Here is a 19,700-nt window from a genome sequence, read left to right on the forward strand (position 1 = left end):
TTTTTAAGATAATATTTCTCTACTTTAGGTGATGCGGTCTTCGGCGGCGAAAATGTCAAAATAGGTTTTGCAAAATTATAAAAGAAATTAATATAAAGCATTATCTTGTTTAAATAAATTTCTTCTCCTTATAGAATGAACCATAAAAATTAATTTTCTTAAAGTACATAAATATATATCCACCAATATTTACATATTATTTGTTTTAATTAATTTATATTAAAAAAATTGAAGTTTCCCCTCCAAGGGTCCATCGATTAAGGCTTTAAATGCGAAAATTGGGCCTTCTAGAAGACCGAAAAGGAGTCCAGAAGGCTTAAACGTTTTATCATTAATGATTTTCATGTAAAAAATGTCAATACATTTTCATCAATGATCAATAGAATTGGAAGGAAATTTCATAAATTACGCAATTCTTCTGAATGTTTATTTTTATATATGCATATTTTGGAAAGCTTCTTACAATTCAAGGAAACATAACACTCATTAAAATAGTAAGTTTAAAGTGAAAATTTTAACTAATCACTAAACATATATAATTTTTTTTAACATAGGCGGAAAAAGTTGGAAATACTGGATATATGATAGAATGGCATAAACTGCCAAGAAATATTTCTTTGGAATTTTCATTTTTCATTCAAGTTTGTCAATTTCCAATCGGAGTCACCGCTGGAAAAGTCGTTTTTCTGTCTATGACAACGTTTAACGCAGTTAGTTTATTTTTAAATTTATAATTTCTTTTTATACATTTAATCATAATATTAAAGTAATTGCATAAATTCAATAGTCTGGAAAATATTGCACCGAAACTTGCAGCAGTATTGCCATTTTCTCAAAATTTCCAATATTCCTGCAAATTTCAGTGTCTGCAATTTCAAAACTCAATAAAATTGCGTATTAATTAAACACACATAGAGCGTTATTTAAACACCAAATGTATTGCGAAGCAACGTTTCGATTCGTTTTTTTGTTTCACTTTGATATCCTTAAAAATACTGCTATTATTTAGAATTCCTAATGATTTATTATTTTTTTCAGATAATTAAATTAGCCGCAGCCTATTTAAATATTATATGAAAAATGTAAAACAGAATTAAGATTTTTTATTCCATTGGAAAAAATTGTTTAAAACTTTTACTGTAGATTAAAGATATTTTTTTCTAAATCACTTAAATATTTGTTCGTTTCTTTTAAACTTTGATAATGTTACGTAACTATTGAAAAAACATAACTGTAAAGTTACAATTTTCCTTAAAGTCTAGAATTGTTTTATTCTTGTTCTTTGCTTGTCAAACAATTTTAAAATACTATTGTTTTTCTCATATACTTTGAAATTAAAACTTTTATAATTTAATTATAAATTTAATTAAACGATCACTCTGAGTCAACAATCCACTTGTACCTCCCGAATATCACTGGTTTGAACGACGTCTTGCCTCGAAGAACTCACGCATGGCCATCATGATTACCTCATCCGGTAAACCGCGTAATGCTTGGGCCAGTTCTCTCGTCTGATCTACAAGGCGATCAGCCGCATCCATGCTCGAAGGTAGAGATGGTACAACTCCACCAATGGCTCCTTCCATTTGGACTTCAACTGTAGGAACGCTGGCTGTAGGAACGCTGGCTGTAGGAATGCTGGCTGTAGGAACGCTGGCTGTAGGAATGCTGGCTGTAGGAACGCTGGCTGTAGGAACGCTGGCTGTAGGAACGCTGGCTGTAGGAATGCTGGCTGTAGGAACGCTGGCTGTAGGAACGCTGGCTGTAGGAACGCTGGCTGTAGGAATGCTGGCTGTAGGAACGCTGGCTGTAGGAACGCTGGCTGTAGGAACGCTGGCTGTAGATGTGGTGGCCTCCGCATGGATTGATAGCGACCTCTTCTTTTGCACCTTTTTCATCCGACCATCTCTAAATAGTTCGTAATTGCGCTTACCGAATTTTTTCAACATTTTGGCAATATGTATTTCTGAACAACGAGGGCAGGTTGTAAGAGTGACGCCTCGCCTACCGCAATTTCGGCAATAGCCTTTGTATGGATTTGGGCACTTGCTCCGCTCGTGTCCCTTCTCCCAACAACTAATACAAGAGTTTGGGGGGGGATCAACACGAGGGTCGGTTGGAATTCGTTTTAAGTCTCCAAACATCACTCCTCTTGTTATAATCGGTAGTTTAACGTTGGAATTTTTTTGCTTTTTATCTGCATTTAACATCAAGCTCGCCAATTCTAACGCCACATTTGGATCACGATTGGGAAGTCCTGGTGGAGTGTGGGGTCGCTCAGGTGAAGGTGTTCTATTTTTGCTCACATAATTATCCGGAAACAAAATATTGGTGCGAATATCGCGTATAGCCTTCACTTGCTCATCCCGCAATCGTTCTCTTTCCCTCGATGTCGTTGGCTCTTGTTCTTGTAAATACTTCTCCAATTCCTCTACTGCTAATCTATTCTCCCACTCCAGCTCGTTCTCTCCCAATCTTCTAGCCGGCGATATTGGACGTCGAGCCAGGCCTCGACCAGCAACAGCTGCCATGCTGCGATGGTGCCGAAATGGTGTTGTGGTTGGTGGTTGATGTGGGACATTTTCCCACTGGATCAAGTCCTCGCTGGCCTCCGTCACTACTTCAGGACTCACCTCCTCTTCCCCCGACTGATGAACATCCCCTGGACGACGTTCCGATGACTCGGCTCTAAATTTGGAAAAGCCTCGTCCTCGGAATCTGGCTGGAGCTTTTTTGTCCGACATTATCTAAACAAATCACACATAAACAAAAATCAAATGCTGGTAAAAAAACAAATAAAAAAATAAACAAGATAAAAAAAAACAAAAATTTATAATTCTATTTAAAATTAGCAACGCTGGAAAAATAAAAATAAATTAATTTCATCTAAATATTAAAATTTTTCTATAAAATTCAATTATTTTCAAAAATTTTAATTAAATTCTTTTTAACAAACTCAATTTTTTTCAAAAATTCACCTTTAGTCAATGATTTTCAATATCTACTATTTTAATAAAATTTTCCAAAAGAAATGAATTATTTTAAAATTTTTTTATAAATTTCTTCGCAATAATTATATTATTTTCAAAAATATTCAATTTATGTTTACAGAGATTCAATTACTTTTATAAATATGTAATACAATTTTTTACAGGGATACAATTATTATTTTCATAGATAATAAAACTCATTACAGAATTTCAATTATTTTTGATACAATTTCAGGGTTGCCACGCTTTTGTTCATTTCAAATTCCCTGACTTTTCCAGGTTTTCCAGGTTAAAAAACGGAATTTTTCCAGGTTTTTACAACTACATTTATATTTTACAAAATTTTTAATTCAAACCTTTTTGAAATGAAACATGTTATAAAACATAAAAATATCGATCACTCCGAGTCTTCGACTCGGAGCAATCGATATCTTCATGTTTTATAATATATAATTCAAAATGTTGAACTGATAAAATCATCATTTTATACCTATTATTATTATAAGAATATTGTTACTGTAATTTATTCAAAATTACTTTCATTATTTTAATTCAATTATTGTTTTCCACAATTTTTAACTAAAATTCTTCTTTATAAAGTGTAAATTAATTATTATTAATAATTTCTGAAAAATTTCTTTCAACATTTTCAAATCCTTTTGTTTACAATTCAATTTTACGAAATTTCATCGATTATTCAGGTATTCGGAAATTCTTCAATCAAATATATATTAGATAATAAAAACTTTAAATAACTTCAAAAAAATGCAATTCAACTTTTACAAAAAAAATTAAATCTACACAATTTTAAGTTAAAAATATGAAAAATTCAAACATTCAAAGATTATAATTTGAGACCTGCTTTTCAAAACTCAATTATTATCTATAGTTTTAAGTGAAATTCATATTTGAATCAATTATTATTAGAAAATTCTACGACAATTCAATTATTATTTAAATGAAAAAAAGATAATTTATTGAAGAATTGAATGTTTTTTAAAATTGAACTCTCATTTAAAGAATTTTATCAACAAATTTTTAAATAGGTAATTAAAAGTCTTTTCACAAATTTCAATAACATTTTTAAGAATAATTTCATTTTTCGAGAAATTAGATTAAAAATGTATTAAAAACAATTGAATCTATGTAAAAAAATTTCATTGAATTGAGAAAAGTTTTTGAAAATAATTGAAATTTTGTCAAGAATTTTATTACATTTTTTTTAAATAATTGAAATATTGCCAAAAATTTTATTAACATTTTTGAAAATAATTGCATTTTTGAGAAAAATTTTAATATTTATTTTTATAAATATTAAAATTTTTCTCTAAAATTGAAATTTGGACTATAACTTTTTTTAAACTTTTGACCATAATTGAATTTCTGCTAAGAATTTTATTACTTTTAAAATTAATTGAATTCTTGAGACGAATTCTTTAATAATATTTCTTTTTAAATACCTAATTATTTTTAATACAAAAATAAATCATTTATTGAATAATTGAATGTTTCTCAAACATATCAATTCTCATAAAGAATTTTATTAACAAATTTTTAAATAATTGAATTCTTTTGGCGAATTTTAATATAATTTTTAAGTTTTTAAGTTTTTTAACTTATTATTATTTTTCTGTAGAAATTAAGATTTTAAAAAAAATTTTGAAATTTAAAAACTTACATGAATATTATTTTAAATATTAAGAAGTCTTTGACTCGGAGTGATCAATTTATTATTTGTTTAAGAATTAAAGATAACCTAGGGATAAAATTATTATTTTATATAAGAATATTGTTACTCTAATTTTTTATAAATTATTTTTATCATTTAAATTCCAATATTATTTTCTAGAATTGTTTTCAAGAATTTATTTTTAAATAAATTATTATTCAATTACCAATTTTTGTCCAATTTTTTTTTTATAAAATTTCTGCTATAAAATTTTTGAGTTTGTTTAATTTAAAAAAAAGCAAATTTTTGACAATAATGTCTAAACAAATAAAAAAAGTTGAAACTTACGTTTTAAAACAATCCTTGAGAGAAAAACGGTAGCGAGAAACGATGGCGAGAAAGGATGGCGAGATACGGTGGCGAGATACGGTGGCGACAAAGGATGGCGAGAAACGGTTGCGAGAAACGGTGGCGATCGTATACGGTTGAAAGAAATTAATATGACCCCAGAATCTGAAAAAAAATATGTTTGTTTTATTCTGAAAACGATTTGACAAACATAATATTTAACTGTGAATTAATTAATTAATAGAGGTTAATTTCCGAACATTTTTTTTTTTTTTGCAGTAATGTCACAACGGTGAAATAACTTTTATTTATATAGATTCTTCTCACTTGTGAAAAGAAAAATAATTTTTTTACAAATAAAGGACCCTGCACAAAAAGTACAGAATTTGGTTCCCGGTCAAATTTGTTTTGGATTTTAGATTTATGTTTGAGTTAAAGTAATTTGGAACAAATATAAACAAATAAATATTAACAAATTTGACCGGGAACCAATTTATGTACTTTTTGTGCGTCGTCCATTTTGAACAGAAATAATTATATTAATTCAAATATATTAACAAAAATATTCTAATTTTAATACACATAGTTATTAAAAGTAAATTAATTAAAAAATCCGATTTCATTTTAAGTATATTAATAAAAAAAAATTTGTAAATATTTATTCGAATTAATAATAAATAAAAAATTTTTAATATTTCGGAAATTCAATTAGAAATTGAAAAACAAATTTGCAAATAAAATTTTTAATTGAACTAAAAAAAATGGTAAAATCGAAAAGAAATAATAAACTGATTGTTGTGCACACGCGCAGTACAAGCAATATGAAATTTGAAAATGTCTTATTTTTTTCCTGTTCTCGTAAGCTCGTAAAATCTACACTTTCTAATCATTTTATAAATTGTTCTAATAAAAAAAAAACACAATGATTAAATATTTTTGTCTAATTTCTTTTAAATAAAATTTCTGCTATAAAATTTTTGAGTTTGTTTAATTTGAAAAAAAGCAAATTTTTGTCAATAATGTCTAAATAAATAAAATAAGTTGAAACTTACGTTTTAAAACAATCCTTGAGAGAAAAACGGTTGCGAGAAACGGTGGCGATAAACGGTGGCGATAAACGGTGGCGATAAACAGTGGCTTTTCTGCTAACAAAGGACATACAAAAATTTGTAAAATTCTTTTAATTGAAGGAGCTGATGTGAATGCTAAGCAGAAGAATTCAGAAATCGCATTGCACATTGCAAGTCGAAATGATTATACAGAAATTATAAAATTATTATTAGAATTTGGTGCCGATGTTGATTCTAAAACAATTGATTATGCTAAGACACCACTTCATCTTTGTACTAAAATGGGAAACAAGGAAACTTGTGAAATTCTTTTGAATAGAGGAGCAGATGTAAACGCAAAGGATTGGGAATCATGCACTGCTTTGTACTTTGCAGTTCAAAACGGTTTTGAAGAGGTTGTAAAATTATTGCTAGAATTTGGTGCCGAAGTTGATTCTAAAAATAAGTATGCCAAAGAAACTGCACTTTACTTTTGTTCCCAAAAAGGAAACAAAGTAATCTGTAAAATTCTTTTGAATAAAGGAGCTGATGTAAATGGAGTAAATAGGTCTCAAGAAACCGCTTTGCATATTGCAGCTCAAAATGGACATGAAGAAACTGTTCAACTATTGCTAGAATTTGGTGCGAAGGTTGATCTTAAAAATGATGGTGGCAACACACCATTTCATCTTTCTGCTGCAGGAGAAAATAAGAAAATCTGTGAAATGCTTTTGAATAAAGGAGCAAATATAAATGCTAAAAAAAAGAATTCAGAAACCGCATTGCACAGTGCATCTGAAAATGCTTCTGAAGAGTTTGTAAGAATGCTGCTAGAATTTGGTGCTGAATTTGATTCTAAATCTGATGATGGGCGTACACCACTTCATTTTTCTGCTAAAAGAATAAAAAAGAAAACTGTAAAATTCTTTTAAATAAAGGAGCAAATGTGAATGCTAAGCAAAAGGATTCAAAAACCGCTTTCCACATTGCAATTGAGTATGGACATAACGAGGTTGCAACAGTATTGCTGAAATGTGGTGCCGAAGTTAATTCTGAAATACCCGGACTAGGAATGACACCACTTTGTGTACATACTAGTAGAAAAAATAAAGAAATGTGCAAAATTCTGTTGAATAATGGAGCTGATGTAAATGTTATGCAAAGTAGGCGTTCATCATATTTATTTATTTATTACACTTGTTTGTGACACGAACAGTGTCTACAAGGGAGCCACGCAAAAAAGTAAGAAAAAATAAAAAAAAAAAAAAAAATAAAAAAAAGATACATAATTCTTGTCATTCCGAGACATACAAAGGGTCGTCGAGAATAGAGATAATACATCTCACGAAACGCTTGATTAGCACTCGATTATCAGAGGATAAAACATTCAGCCAGTTCTCAATAGGGGAGAGATTGTAAGAAAAATCAGCCACAAAATCTTGCACCAAATGATCGCAGGCTGGGCAAGCGATTAAAATATGAAAAAGACTCAACTCTTCCAGGTTACAGCGGGTGCAAATAGTGTCCGGGAGGAAAATAAACTTTTTTTTGTTAAAAGAAATTCGTGTAATGTGCCGGTTTAAAAGTCTGCATTGAGCAAAAATTTTCTTGAAAAAAAAGGGGATATGTAAAAGAAGATAACCTTGGGTTCCCGGTGAAATAAAAAGCTGCGGGTAAATGAGTAAGCTCTTCGAGGCAGAAAGGCAAGCTCTATCGCGTTCAACAATATAACCACCATAAGTTCTAAGGACGAACTCTCCATCAAGGCCAAAGGACTGGGAGGACATCGCGTCCCACACATCTGATAGACCACAAGGATCGAAAAAGTATCTTTTTAATTGCAGTGTCCAGTTCGATCTGCGACCCAAACCCCCTTTAGCCAACGACAACAGCTTGACAAAACACAACCTGGGGTACCGAGAATTATCCATTGAATAAAAAATTTTATTAATCCAGGTTATGGTTTGTTTCAAGACATGAAAGGCAAGATGCAAGCTGCCAGTTTCCAATCTCACAGCATAATTAGGGGTGCAGATGGGAAGGCTCAAAAGACTTTTGAGGAAAGTCAGCTGAACTCTCTCCATATCATCAAGAAAAGCCAACCCCCACACCTGACAATTATAAAAAAGAACACTGAGAGCAAGACTCTGAAATAATTTGGTACAAGCCTCCCAGGACTCAGCCCTAACAGAGTAGATCGTCCTCAGAACCGCTCCCACCGCAGTATTGGACAAGCTAATGAATTTACGCGAAGCAGGCTCGAAGGAGCCGGAACAATGAAAGGTGACGCCCAAATAAACGTATTCACTTACTACCTCAACACTGCGCTTGCCAAACCTGAAAGACCTGAATCTTCTTGCTTTAGAGTTGCCCGAGTTTGTAAATATTACAACTTTTGTCTTGTCCACATTCACAACAAGCTCATTACATTTGCAATATTCAGCTAAAGTTGCAAGCTTTTTAGCCATTTCGGAAGGCGAGTCAGCGAGAAGCACATAGTCATCCGCGTACCCAAGCATGAGTATCTCTGTCGATCTACTGACAGGGATCCCCCTGCAACCGTACTCAATAAAAAATTCATCCATATCAGAGATAAAGAGAAGAAACTCGAAAGGACTAAGTACCTCTCCCTGAAGAACGCCTCGCGTAACATGAACGTCCCCAGTTACCCCCCCTTTAGTTTTAATACAAGTTCTCGCTTTAGAATAGAAATCACGCATAATGTTAATAAACTTAGTACTAACTCCAAGCGAGAACAGTTTTTTCCACAATAAAAGGTGGGAGACAGATGGAAAGGCCCCTTTAAAATCAATAAAAGCCGCGTACAAAGCAGAACCTTTACCACTCAAGTGAATTTGAATAATAGAGGCTAAAGAAAAAACATTGTCTAGGCAACTTCTGCCTTTTCTGAACCCTGATTGTGATTCCGGAATAAGATTGCGTCTTTCAGCCCACGAAACTAAACGATTACACAAAATTTGTGTGAAAATCTTTGCAACACAATTAATTAAAGTTATAGGTCTGTAATTATCAGGGACAGATGCATCCCCCTTTTTATACAGCATAAAAGTTGATAATTTACCCCACTCTTCCGGAACCTTTTCAGCGATCAGAATTTTATTAAAAAAAACTATTTAAAAATAGGATCCAATTTTGCGGAAGGGTCTTGAGAAAGTTAAAATTAATTCCGTCGGAGCCAGGGGCCTTTCCATTTTTACATTTCCTGAGACAAATTACAATTTCATCAACAGTGATACATTGATCAAGTTCAGGGACGGATAGGGTCAGAATACAACAATCAGTCGGCGATACGGTACGAAGAGGGGGGAAACATTCACGAAGATAAGAATACCAGGTGTCAATGTCGATGTCAGAGCGAGAGTTAACACGTGTCCGAGAGGCATTAATCACCCTCCAGAACTGCTCAGAGGATCTACAATTATTAATAATTTTCAAACGATCCAGAGCAAAATTTTTTTTCTTTAATTTTAAGAGTTTCCTATGAGAGGCTTTCATTTGAAAATAATTATCACGAGCAAGAACAGAAAAATTGCTATCTTTACACACTTTAAGAGCTCGCGTTACATCTTTTTTGGAAAGCCTGCAATCTAGGTCATACCACGGATTTTTTCTTGCACTTTTGTTAGAAAAGTTATTACCACACATGCCCAGACTTAAAGCTACATCCCAAATCGTAGATACAATCGTGGAGTTTAAATTATCGACGTCGCAATTTACTTTAGCCACCTCCTCTCTGAATGCCATAGTAGATATAAACAAGTCCGTCTTATCGACATTAAAAAAAAGTTTAACAGAGCGCGAGTTAACAAATTCATGACTAGGGAGAGAAATATTTATTACAACAGGAAAGTGATCAGAAGAAGTAGACAGGTGAAGAACGTTAAGACCTAAAATAAGTGGAAGGGCAGCGGAAGAGCACCAAATCAGATCAATCACACTAGCACCCCTTGAATTAAAAAACGTAAACTGAGCCGGAACATCCCCGAGACAACGACCGTTTAATAAGACAAGTTCCTTAGATTCAAGTTGGTTAACAGTCAGTTTACCTTTAGAATTTAAAACTTTATCGACCGAAGATCTCGTATGAAACACATTGTTAACATTGTAAAAAATACATTGATCCAACTGGTTCAAGTCCGCTACCCTACAATTGAAATCGCCTCCCAAAACTATCGGAATATCGGGGCGAGACGAAATTAAGTTAAACACATTAGTATTAAAATTGTCAAAAAAATTATCTAAATTTTCGTCAGGAGCTATATAAAGTAAACACAAAAAGAAACAAAATTCATTAAAACGAGAATTAACTTTGACAAAAATTTGATTATAACTAGTAAAAAGTTCCGAGAAAATATAAAAATTAGAGTTATATGCTATAAGCAAGCCCCCCTTCGCTCTTCCATATTTATGCGACCTTGTCGCGGGTGCTTGAATAAGCTTAAAATCACTACCAAACAATGAGTTAGACACAAGCGATTCGTTCCATGTTTCACACAGACACACTATATCCTGAGAGTTAAATTGATCCTGAATTTCCGCAACATTGCTAAAACCATGCACATTCCAAAAATATATGTTGATACCTCCTCCATTCTTAACTGAAGACAAACCCTTGCAGAGTGGCTGCTAATCCTGACTGTCCAATTTCTGTTTCTTAGAATTAAGACGAGATGAGGAGCGGGGAGAATTAAGACCAGTGACCGGAGACAGATAACTGTCAATTGAATATGAGCCCGACCCATCGAACTTATTCTTGGTTGAACCATAGGGACGCCCTTTCTTAGGTTTCCCATCATCAGCAACCTCCTGAGAAGAGGCCCCGCCTAGCGAAACGCCCTTTAGAATTTCGCGTTGTGACGAAACATTGTTATCGGCAGGAGTGGGATTGTCAAGAGTGACAATTCGATTATTAGAAATTTTCACGTTGATCCCAGACTCGCGCATCTCCTTAACCTTGATCAACAGCTGACGACGATGCTCCCTCTCTTCTTTTGTGCGATCGTTCGTAACTATGAGATTTCTACTTCTCAAATCCTTAGCCTTCGAGAAGACCAATCTGACCCAACGCGCAGAAATAAATTTCACCATTATGGGACGATTGCCTTTGATTTTTCCCAGACGAAAGATGTCATCGACTGCCAAGTCCGGAATGCTAAGACCCACTTCCACAAATATTCTACCCACCGATTGAAACAAATTCTCATTAACGGTGTCAGAATCTTTTAAATTAAAAAGAATTATATTCTTGCTGCGTTGGGAATTAGCAAAACGTGTTGCGTTCTCCTCAATAGACAGCAAACGTTTATCGTGATTTTCAAGCTTCGTGACATTCATTTCCAAAATATTGTTCGTGGCCCGTATCTCTTCCTTTAGATCAGAGTGAGAGGCCGATAGCTCACTCAGCTGTAGAAACAATTTATTCCACCTCTCCTCGTCCGTGTTTACAGACATAATCACAAATGAACAATACAAGGAAAATTGAAATAACTGTCAATTCAAAAATTCGCACCGCGGTGCAGAAAAAAAAAAGAAAAATCACGGATGAAAAAGACAATCACAAAGATAGAATTCACGTGGAAATAAAGATCACATATTAATTCATCGAATTGCATTGACACACAATTGTGAAACAAAACAAAGTCAAAAGCACTTAAAGAAAAGCATCAAACAAACGATCACACATGTCCAAGGGAACACAAAAGAAAAAACTGAATCACCAAAAAAAAAAAAAAATAGTTCACAATATACTAGAGACAGCAGAAACAGTCCAATTCACAAATAACTGCGTGAATCCCGTGCAAATAAAAAGAAAAATAAATTAAACTACAAAATAAAACTATAAATAACCGAAATTATCGGGGCACGAGAAAAGACGACCGCTCTCAATGACAGTTCGAGCGAAACTCCAGGCGTTCATCATATACAACATTGCACATTGCTGCAGAAAATGGTTTTAAAGATATTGTGAATATATTGCTAAAGTTTGGAGCCAAAGTTAATTCTAAAACTGTTGATGGCGCGACACCGCTTCATCTTTCTGCTGAATCAAAAAGTAAAGAAATCTTTTAGATACTTTTGAATAATGGCGCTGATGTAAATGCTAAGGATAAGAATTCATACACCGCACTGCACATTGCAACTAAACATGGTCATCAAGAGATTGTAAAAACATTGCTAGATTTTGACGCTGAAGTTAATTCTGAAACTGACGATGGCGAAACACCTCTTCATCTTTCATCGAAGCTTGAAATTTGTAAAATGCTTTTAAATAAAGGAGCATCAGTGAATGCTGGGAAAAAGAATTCAGAAACCGCATTGAAAATTGCAATTAAAGCACGGAATAATGAAGTCATACGAATATTGCTAAACAACGGTGCCGAATTTGATTATAAATCTGATTGCACCAAACTATTTCATAATTTTGCTAATATTGGAGACGAAGAAATCTGTAAATTGTTTTTGAATAAAGGAGCTGATGTAAATGCAGTAGATAAGTATCAAAGAACCACCTTGCACATTGCAGTTGCAAAAAAATTGAAAGATTTTGTTAAAATATTGCTAGAATTTGGTGCCGAAGTTGATTGTACAGATAATGAAGGCTACACACCACTTCATTTTTTTGTTCGAAATAAAAATTTAGAAATCTGTAAAATGCTTTTGAATAAAGGAGCTGACGTAAATGCAATAAATGATAAAAAAGGCACTGCCTTACTCTATGCAGTTCATCGTCATCATGAAGAGATAGTAAAAATATTGCTTGAATTTGGTGCCAAGGTAGAGTATATTTATGATGTACCTCTAAGTATGTGGCATGTTATTGAATGTCATTTAATTAAAAGAAAAACAGCAAATTTATTTGTAAGCGAAGAAAATCTATTATTTTTGAGTGACGAGCACATGGGGTGTGATTGTGAGAAAGAATGTGTGGAAGAAGTATTACGATTGAAGCATGAAAAGATTAATAATACAAACATTTCGTTCTTTGACATATTGAGTAAAGATTATTACCTATTAGCATTATACATGAGAAATGAGAATGTAGTGGAGACTCTAAAATCATTGGATTACGAAACAAAGTTTCCAATTTACGGCAACATGATAAAATGTAATTTTATAATGTGTGTGAAAAGAAGAGAGTTACTAGACCAATGTTACGAAATTTTTCCTCTGTTATGTAACAACTTTACCGAGTCACCACAATGCTATACCGAAAAAATACTTAGTTACTTAAATAATAAGGACTTAAGTATTTTAATTAAGGCTTGTCAGCCTATTGACATAAGTAGACTTAGTTTGAAGGAATTGTAGATAGGTGGATCTGTTTTTTGTAATCTAGAAAATTACAACGACTTAGAAAACTTACAACCTAGGTAAAAAAAATCATAGAGAGTTAAGACAAAGTGAAATTGTTAGCTTAATTATCTAACTGTTTGCATACAAAATTTCAAAACTCCAAAAAATTTTTTGTTTGAATTATGGATTTTTAATTGAAAAAAGTACATGGTTTTTTGCGTCATTTTAGAAATAGTCTACTTTGAAAGCATGTACCTCATTTAAATAATATTCAATTGGCATACTGATTTTTTTCCACAATATTTGTATCCTTCTTAAATATAAAGTGGAAAATGTTTTAAATTCTTTTATTAACTTTCTGAGATTATTTAAATCAAAAATAAAATGTTATCTCTTTTGCGAACAGACGTACAGCTTTAAAATAAAATGCAAATTATGTAAAATGTTTTCCTTAGCCAGAAACAATTTGAAAAACCTGATAAAAAAATTTTGTTTAATAATTATTTAAGAAAATGTTTTTCATTTTTTGCTTTATTACACCATTAAAGTAAGGTGCAGGCCATCGTAAATCTATTTCGCAAAGGCGTCGAGGTTTAAAATCTTGAAAACCAATTTTTTATATCAGCGCTCAGATATAAATGAGACTGTGTGCATGCACTGAAAAGAATTGATGATTTACGTGCAATAAGAGGATACACACAATGTTAAGTAGGTAGTGGGTATCCTCTTATTGCATGTGAACCCTCAATTTCTTCAAAAAAAAGGTAATAATAGTAAATTGAAATTTAATAATATAGAGCATGTAATGAATATTTGTTTTAAATAAATTTAAATATAAAGATTTATGTTAATTAATAATATTTTTGTCTGAATATTGTACAATTCTTTACTTGATTTAAAAGTGTTACAAGCGAAAGAAAAATATTTTACGTTCAAAGGCCCTCCTTCCTATACCACTGCTAGATCCCCAAAAAAAAGTCTTCAAAGTTGTAAATAACAAATAAGAATAGAAGCCCCATATAAAAAAAAGTGCGGTAGTTTACTACTGTTATAGAACTCTCTACCGTTGACAAAAGGGTTTCATGTCCGACTGCAACTTGCTTTAAGGTCATGTTATTCAGTGGTCACGTGTTCCCATAGTAAAGTATATGGAGCACGTGACCACTAGATAACATGACCTTAATTGTGTAATAAAGCAAAAAACGAAAAACATCCCAGTAAACGAAAACTAATTGAAATGAATTAAAAAGAATTCACAAAGAGCTTTCGTGAATCCCGCTTTGTGACAAATACGAATTGGAGCCTACCAAAAATGTTAATTCGTTTCAATTCATTTGAATTAGTTTTATTTACTGGGATTTTCTTAAATAATTATTAAACAAAATTTTTTTACCAGGTTTTTCAAATTGTTTCTGTCTAAGGAAAACATTTTACATAATTTGCATTTTATTTTAAAGCTGTACGTCTGTTCGCAAAAGAGAAAACATTTTATTTTTGATTTAAATAATCTCAGAAAGTTAATAAAAAAATTTAAAAAATTTTCCACTTTATATTTAAGAAGGATACAAATATTGTGGAAAAAAATCAGAATGCCCATTGAATATTATTTAAATGAGCTACATGCTTTCAAAGTAAAAAGGTATTTTAAAATAACCTAATTTTAAATGTTAGAATTCTTAAAGTTTGTAAGGAAGATGGAACCGAAATGTAATATTCAGGGTGGCCACCAAAACTCGTTAATAAAATTTACGTCTATTTCCCGGTTTTTTCAAGGTTTCTAGGAAATTTTCAAGGTTTTTTTGTTGGTTTAAATTTTACTATAGTTAGAGATGTGCAAAAAGCTCGAAAAGTCGAGCCGAGCCGAGCCGAAATTTTTTCGAGCCGAGCCGAGCCCGAGCCGGCTCGATGTATCGAGTACTCGAAATTTTCGAGTACTCGAGTGACTTCGAGTACTCGAAAAATTCGAGTACTCGGGTAAATTCGAGTACTCGATTAAATTCGAGCACTCGAGTGAATTCGAGTACTCGAATTTTTCGAGTACTCGAATGGATTCGAGCTTTTGACTTACTAAAAAAACTAATAATAAGTAAAAAATTTCGAATTTTTTTGAATTACTGAATCAATATTTCTATTTGCTAAATATAATAAATGCGAAAATTCTATGAATTTTCTCTAGAACTCGAATTTACTCAGAGCTCGAAAAAATTCGAGTACTCGAATTCCCTCGAGTGCTCGAAAAATTCGAGTACTCGAATTAACTCGAGTACTCGAAACTATTCGAGCTTTTTACACAGCTCGGCTCGGCTCGAACTCGGCTCGAGCTCGAACTGATTAGGCTCGGCTCGGCTCGGCTCGGCTCGAAAAATGAAAAGCTCGAAAAAGCTCGATCGAGCCTCGAGCTTCGAGCTTTTTGCACAACTCTAACTATAGTAATACTTAAAAAAATTCAACTACTTCCACATTTTTTACTATTTTTTATAGGCTTTTCTCACGATTCTGAACAATCAATCGTATAGATTTTAAAAAATTCAGGGTTGCCACAAATATTTAATTTTATTTTTCCCTGACTTTTCCCTGATTTCCTGACAAAATTTTCACTTTTTCCCTGACCATGAAGAATATTCTGATTCACTCTAAAAATTATTAAATATATTCTATTACATTTACTTACGAATTTCTTAAATTGTAAAATTATTCGCAAACATCAATAACTAATTTTTTAAATAAGTATTTAATTATTATTTTTCCATAGGAATTAAAATTCTTCAAAACATTCTAATTCAAACATGTTTAAAATTCAACAACTTATAAGAATCAATATTATTATAAAACATGAAGATATCAATTATGTACTCCGAGTCTTCGACTCGGAATGATTGATATCTTCATTTTTCATAAAAATTTTAATTTCCATAAAATTTAAAAAAAAAAAATTTTATTATTTACAAATATTATAATAAAATTCGTTGCATAAATTCAATTATTTTTACAAGTAATAAAATTTTCCACATAAATTAAATTATTTTAAAAAAAATTGATAAAATTAGTTGTAAGAATTCCATTATTTTCATAAATTATAAAATTTTTATGAGGATTTCAATTATTTATAATACAATTCAAAGTAAATTCCTAGAAAAATGGAATTATTCTCTTAATTTTTTTGTAAGAATTTAATTACATTTCACGAATATAATTAAATTCTTCGTTGAAATTCAAATATTTTCATAATCAACTTTTTTAATAAAAGTTCTCAAAAGAATTCAATTATTTAAAAAAATGTAATAAAATTCGATGCAGGAATTAAATTATTTTCATAAATAATAAGATTTTTTACATTAATTAAATTATTTTAATAAATTAATAAAATTCTTCACAGGATTTCAATTATTTTTTATTAAAATTTTAAGTAAATTCTTCGAAAAATGTCACTATTTTCAAAAATTTTGTTAAAATTTTTCGAAAGAATTCAATTATGTTTTTTGTATTTTATCAATTATGTATTTTTAAAAATTCATGCTATAATATTCATTTTAAAATCAATTTTTATTGGAAAATTCTACAAGAATTCAATTATTTAAGAACAAAAATAAATAATTTATTGAATAAATTAATTTTTTTCTAAACTAAATTAACATAAAGAATTTTATCAAGAAATTTGATTTTTGTCGAGAAATTTTAATAAAATTTTCAAGAATAATAAAATTTTTTGAGGAATTCAATTAAAATTGTATTAAAAATAATTGAAATTCTATGATGAATTTTATTATTTATGAAAATAATTGAATTTTTGTAAAAAATGTTATTATTTATGAAAATAATTGAATTATTGCAAAGTTTGTTTAGAATTTTATCAAAATTTGTTTTTTTAAATAATTGAATTCTTTTGAAAAATTTTATTAAAGCTGTAGGTAGATATTGAAAATCATTGAATTGAGAAAAATTTTTTGAAAATAATTGTTTTGCAAAGAATTTTATTAAAATTTTTGAAAATAATTGAAATTTGGAGAAGAATTTTATTATTTTTAAAGATAATTGAATTTTTATGAGAATTTTTTTTAATTTTTAAACATATGTAATTGAATTTCTACGAAGAATTTTATTACTTTTGAAAATAATTGAATTTCTGCAATCATTTGTAACTTCTCCAAAATTCAATTTTTTCCAGTCACTTAAATAAAAATCCCTGACCAATTTTACTTTCCCTGACTTTTCCCTGAATTCCCTGATTTTCCTGACCTGTGACAACCCAGAAAAATTTTAATTTTTTCAAAAAATAAAATTTTGAAAATGGTCAAAAAATTTTTTTTTAAGTTTTAATAATGTATAATAATAAAATTCAAGGTTTTTAAAAAAATTCACGTCCAATTCACGGTTTGACAAAATTCACGTCCATTTCAAGGTTTTCAAGGTTTCAAGGTCCGGCGGCCACCCTGAATATAGAGTAAAGGCATTTTCATAGAATTAGTTTTGAGGATAATAATTATATAAACGAATAATAAAGAAATCTATTTTCAAATGTAAATAATAACTGTTAAAACGAATTTGTTTTTCTAGATTTATAATCTGACATAATTTCTATTTGCACAAAAAACATAATTAACAGAATTTAGAATGGTCGATTTTTCATTGTGCCGAAAGTTGAAATAGTCGAATAGTTGAATAGTCGTTTAAAGCTTTTAGTAGTAGATGAGTGCGAACCATGATAATTTGAATAAATTTTTTTTTTAATATCCCGTGTGGAAAAGGTAGTGATGTTTGCCACTTCTGCCCCCTGCGTGGCTCTCATGGATTTGCCCACATCCGCTGATACCTGAGATATCAAGAGGGGAAATATTGTCTCCCCTCCAGTGCCTACTTTAAATTTCTTTCGATTCATGACAGAAATACAAAAAAAAAGGAGAAAGCTACATCTTTACGAATGAGGGGAAAATATATAAACTCAGATACTGGTGGGGGAAAGCTGCTCTAGTTTTCTTATGTGTACTTTTTGATATCCCCAATAGGAAGGGACAACCCGGTCGCGATGCATGAGAGTGCCTTCGTTGGGCCCCTGCGTGGCCCTCGCGTTTGCTCTAATATTTGCCCTCAATTTTATTTTTCAAAAATTAAATTAATAAATTCACTATTCATTAATGCCAAACAATTTATCTACGGGACCTAGATGAAAATAAAAGTTTTATTGTCGGTAATAAAAAAAAATATCTAAACATTTGTGTTAAAAACGCGATTTTCAAAGTTTAAAATCATTAAAAACATTAATTTTTTTTATGCAAAAAATGTATTCTTTTTTGCACTTAGAAATTTTTGCTAGTTAATGATGTGGATTCGCCCTCGTCGGCCCCTCCTGGGGTCCCTCACATCGTGTCGGCTTGATTAGGGCTTTTTCCACACGGGTAATTAGTTATTAATAATAAATATATTGAAATATATATTTATTTACCTTTCGGCTAGAATTGTTGAAAACGAGTCTTGTGATTAGGTTCCGAATGAAAATTCAGTTCACCTGAATGAAATTGTTCGTCAATTTCATTAATGCTGGTTGATGAAGAAGAGATAGGGGAGAAGCAGATTTCACTAACGCCTGGTGATAATGGAAATCGCCAATTACCTACAAATTAGAAAATATTATAAGAAAATAAGCCAAATTTAGAATTTTTTTTCAAATTAATAATTCTTCATTAAAGTATTCATGTAAAAACATTTAGAATTTTATAATATTTTCGTACCTGTTTTTTCGGATTTAATAATAGTGCGAAAGAATTCTTTCTGCGTTGGTTGATGATTGATTCTTTTCGGGCCACTCAATGCGAATTGAACCGAATTGCCTGAAATCTGCAACCAGCATCCAGTCGACTGTATCCCAAGGTAGGCCAGCAAAGAAAACTTTAGAGGAAGAACGTGTGTCTTTATACAGCGCTAAAAAATGAAAAAAACAATTTTATTCTTTATTTTATAATTCTTTTTTCAAATTTTTAATTTTCACTGAAAAGACAAAGTTTAAATTATTTTTAAGAAATGTACTATTTTTTTTACATACCAGCTGTATTTGTATGGCACAGCACTGCTTGATCGTGTGATATTAAAAAGTTCCGAGATATTGTTGTAAATGATTATAATTCCACGAATGATGATGCTGCTGATGGGAACTGAAATTGTTCATTTCCGACGACACCATAGAATTTATCGATGGCGGATAGCATTGACGAGACGATGAATTTATTGATGAACAAGTCTGTAGAAAAATTAATAAAAAATAAAAATGTTCAATTATTGCATATAATAATAATGACCAAGATATTATGACTTTAAGTAAAGTTATGACTTTTTCAT

General features: G+C 31.1%; 1 protein-coding gene and 1 pseudogene across 3 annotated transcripts; one reads left to right on the top strand and one right to left on the bottom strand.

Annotated features, from left to right (window-relative positions):
- Positions 1-421: 421 nt before the first annotated feature.
- Positions 422-19,600, bottom strand: LOC122499445. 3 transcript variants are annotated; one of them, XM_043607815.1, is made up of 6 exons: positions 19,408-19,600; positions 19,097-19,286; positions 18,811-18,978; positions 6,060-6,149; positions 5,008-5,172; positions 422-2,747 (listed from the first exon to the last, which is right to left on the bottom strand). In XM_043607815.1, exon 6 carries the CDS (start codon positions 2,742-2,744, stop codon positions 1,413-1,415), a length of 1,332 nt encoding a protein of 443 aa, XP_043463750.1. In that variant the 5' UTR covers positions 2,745-2,747; positions 5,008-5,172; positions 6,060-6,149; positions 18,811-18,978; positions 19,097-19,286; positions 19,408-19,600; the 3' UTR covers positions 422-1,412. The 3 variants fall into 3 exon arrangements, with proteins under 3 accessions (XP_043463750.1, XP_043463749.1, XP_043463751.1); XM_043607814.1 differs by having other exon boundaries at positions 6,060-6,152; XM_043607816.1 differs by lacking the exon at positions 5,008-5,172 and having other exon boundaries at positions 6,060-6,152.
- LOC122499332 lies at positions 6,167-13,510 on the top strand (annotated as a pseudogene).
- Positions 19,601-19,700: the final 100 nt, after the last annotated feature.

This window comes from Leptopilina heterotoma, unplaced genomic scaffold, assembly GCF_015476425.1.
Source record: "Leptopilina heterotoma isolate Lh14 unplaced genomic scaffold, ASM1547642v1 Lhet_167, whole genome shotgun sequence".
NCBI classification, from domain to species: Eukaryota; Metazoa; Arthropoda; class Insecta; order Hymenoptera; family Figitidae; genus Leptopilina; species Leptopilina heterotoma.

Excerpts from the sequence above, each read along its gene's own strand:
- LOC122499445 (XM_043607815.1), bottom strand. The coding sequence starts at position 2,744 with ATGTCGGACAAAAAAGCTCCAGCCAGATTCCGAGGACGAGGCTTTTCC.